This window comes from Rhea americana, unplaced genomic scaffold (assembly GCF_003343005.1).
Source record: "Rhea americana isolate MKP2758 unplaced genomic scaffold, rheAme1 scaffold_354, whole genome shotgun sequence".
Classification (NCBI taxonomy): Eukaryota; Metazoa; Chordata; class Aves; order Rheiformes; family Rheidae; genus Rhea; species Rhea americana.
Genome location: NW_028186484.1, coordinates 426,276 through 428,280, shown reverse-complemented (window position 1 = coordinate 428,280; position 2,005 = coordinate 426,276). Strand labels below are relative to the sequence as shown.

General features: G+C 57.9%; 2 protein-coding genes across 2 annotated transcripts in view; both read right to left on the bottom strand.

Annotated features, from left to right (window-relative positions):
- Positions 1 to 659, bottom strand: part of FASTK (Fas activated serine/threonine kinase) — a 19,549-nt gene extending 18,890 nt beyond the window's left edge. The window contains exon 1 of the mRNA XM_085312026.1: positions 249 to 659. Within this exon, the coding sequence (XP_085168152.1) occupies positions 249 to 374 (126 nt within the window). The 5' untranslated portion in view covers positions 375 to 659. The remainder of the gene's footprint in view (positions 1 to 248) is intronic.
- A 398-nt stretch (positions 660 to 1,057) lies between these two features.
- TMUB1 (transmembrane and ubiquitin like domain containing 1) lies at positions 1,058 to 1,999 on the bottom strand. The gene is made up of 2 exons (XM_085312029.1): positions 1,864 to 1,999; positions 1,058 to 1,480 (listed from the first exon to the last, which is right to left on the bottom strand). The coding sequence occupies exons 1-2, from the start codon at positions 1,944 to 1,946 to the stop codon at positions 1,126 to 1,128; spliced, it is 438 nt and encodes a 145-aa protein (XP_085168155.1). The 5' UTR covers positions 1,947 to 1,999; the 3' UTR covers positions 1,058 to 1,125.
- Between the last annotated feature and the right edge of the window lie 6 nt (positions 2,000 to 2,005).

The window sequence follows — 2,005 nt, the reverse complement described above, 5'->3', positions numbered from 1 at the left end:
CCCCCCCCGCTGGGGACCTTCCCACGCACAGCGACACAGCATTTTAAGCATTCACAGTTGTGGGTTTTTATTTTAAAAGAAGCATTAGTGAGCAACATGCTCCACTGCTCTGAGCCTTGCCCCCCCAACTCCCACCCCGGGGAGCCTGCAGGCAGAGCCGCTGCGGTGAGCCCGGGGGCCCAGCACCACCGCTCCCTGCCAGGAGTGTGGTGCACAACGGCCGCGTCACACCCGCACGCCATACCCACCTGCCCCTCCAGCATCCTGGCAGCAACAGCCACGAGACCAAAGCACGGGCAGCCCCCAGCTGCCAGCAGCTCCCTTTCACGGTACCRTTGCTTGTAGCACTGCTTGTAGCACAGCGTCACTCTCATGGGAAGCAGTTAATCAGGCACCAGGACACAGGACAGAGCCTGGGTCTGTGTGCAGATGGGCAAGCACTAAAGCGTGCAAGGAGAGATGTGCACACAGGGCTCCCTGGAGCACTTACACCATACACAAGTTTGTGGATGAGCAAGCACGTGGAGTGCCCAGCCTGTGTACAGAACACGTGCAAAGAACACATGGGGGCAGGTGAGCTTGGACAGGCTCCATTTGCACAGCAGGATTCCTCTCAGCAGGGGCTAACAGAGGACCACTTCAAGACATCTTAACCCATCCTGTAGGTTGCAATATAGTATTTTCCCTCCCTAGTATGCTCCTTGCATACTATAGTATGCTCCTTGCAATATAGTATTTTCCCTCCCTAGAGGTAGCACAACACTTTGCACTTGCAACAATTAAGGCTCTGGCTGTAGCACAGAACTAGCACTGCCAGGCTCCAGGTAGGTGCTCCCTTACAGCAGCACCCCTTCTTCCTCTGCCATAAAGAGAAAGGAGCCAAGGGACAAAAGAATGTGGGCCACAGACTGCCTACCTCCTGGCTAGGCATCAGGACTCAAGCCCTGATCTGACTTGCTCAGATCCAGCAAGCCTGTTAAACAGTCCCCTAGAAAAACCAGGAGATGCAGTCAATAGCCCAGACTCCCCCTCGTGTTCAGGTGCAGYGGGCAAACTCCACCCAGTACGAAGTTTATTCCCAGGTAGGAGGGCTTATAGGGTCCTTTCAGGGGTGCAGGGATAATGCTATCTGCGGTACATGGTGAAGGCCATGAAACTGAAGAGCAAGGTGAGACCAGCCAAGAAGGTGGTTGCAGTGGCAGTGAAGACGTGTCGATATTGCAGCTGGAAGTACCAGAGCACAGCCAGCATGAGCACAAAGAGCGGCAGCATGAGGCTGCCCACGTTGAGGGCTGTGTGCACAGGGTCAGCRGACGCGTGGGGGCCGGTGGGCGCAGGGGCTGGGCTGTGCTGGGAGATGTGGCAGTGCAGGACACTGTTGTGGGTGAGGTGCAGGGCAGCCAGGCTCTGAGCGTCATCTCGCAGCAGTTGACCCTGGTAGATCAGCCGCACATGCTGCTCCTGGCCTGGGAAATAGGCCCTGGGTTGGAGAAGACAAGGAGAAAAACATCATGTTTTCACCAATGCAGAGTCCCTCACATCTACCTTCCTCCTTAGTACACCACTCCCGGCTCCAGACCAGGCTGCAAACACTTTCACCATCTGTTCTGACCGCGGGAAGCCTGGCTACATCCCCCCATGCCATCAGCTGCATCAGACACGCTGCTAGAAGCAAAGGTGCCCGCTACAACACGCTGTCCAACTGCCCCAAGAGCAGCAGGATCAGGCACAAACCGCAGCAGCTCTGAGCTCAGAKCGACCTCAGGGAAGGGCAGAAACGGCAAAGCAGGGCTTGGGAAGGCCCCRTGGCCACTGGCAAATGCTGACAGGTGCCAGTGTGGCTGGGTCTGACAGGCACCTCACCTCTTCAAGGCCCCCACGGTGTCACCAGGGCGCACCCGGGCCAGACGCTCTGTGTCGTTGAGGAACTTCAGCCGCAGCACCATGGTGGGGTCGCCGGGGCCGCCTGCCTCATCGGGGCTGCCCTGCGCGGGTGCGGGGCCGC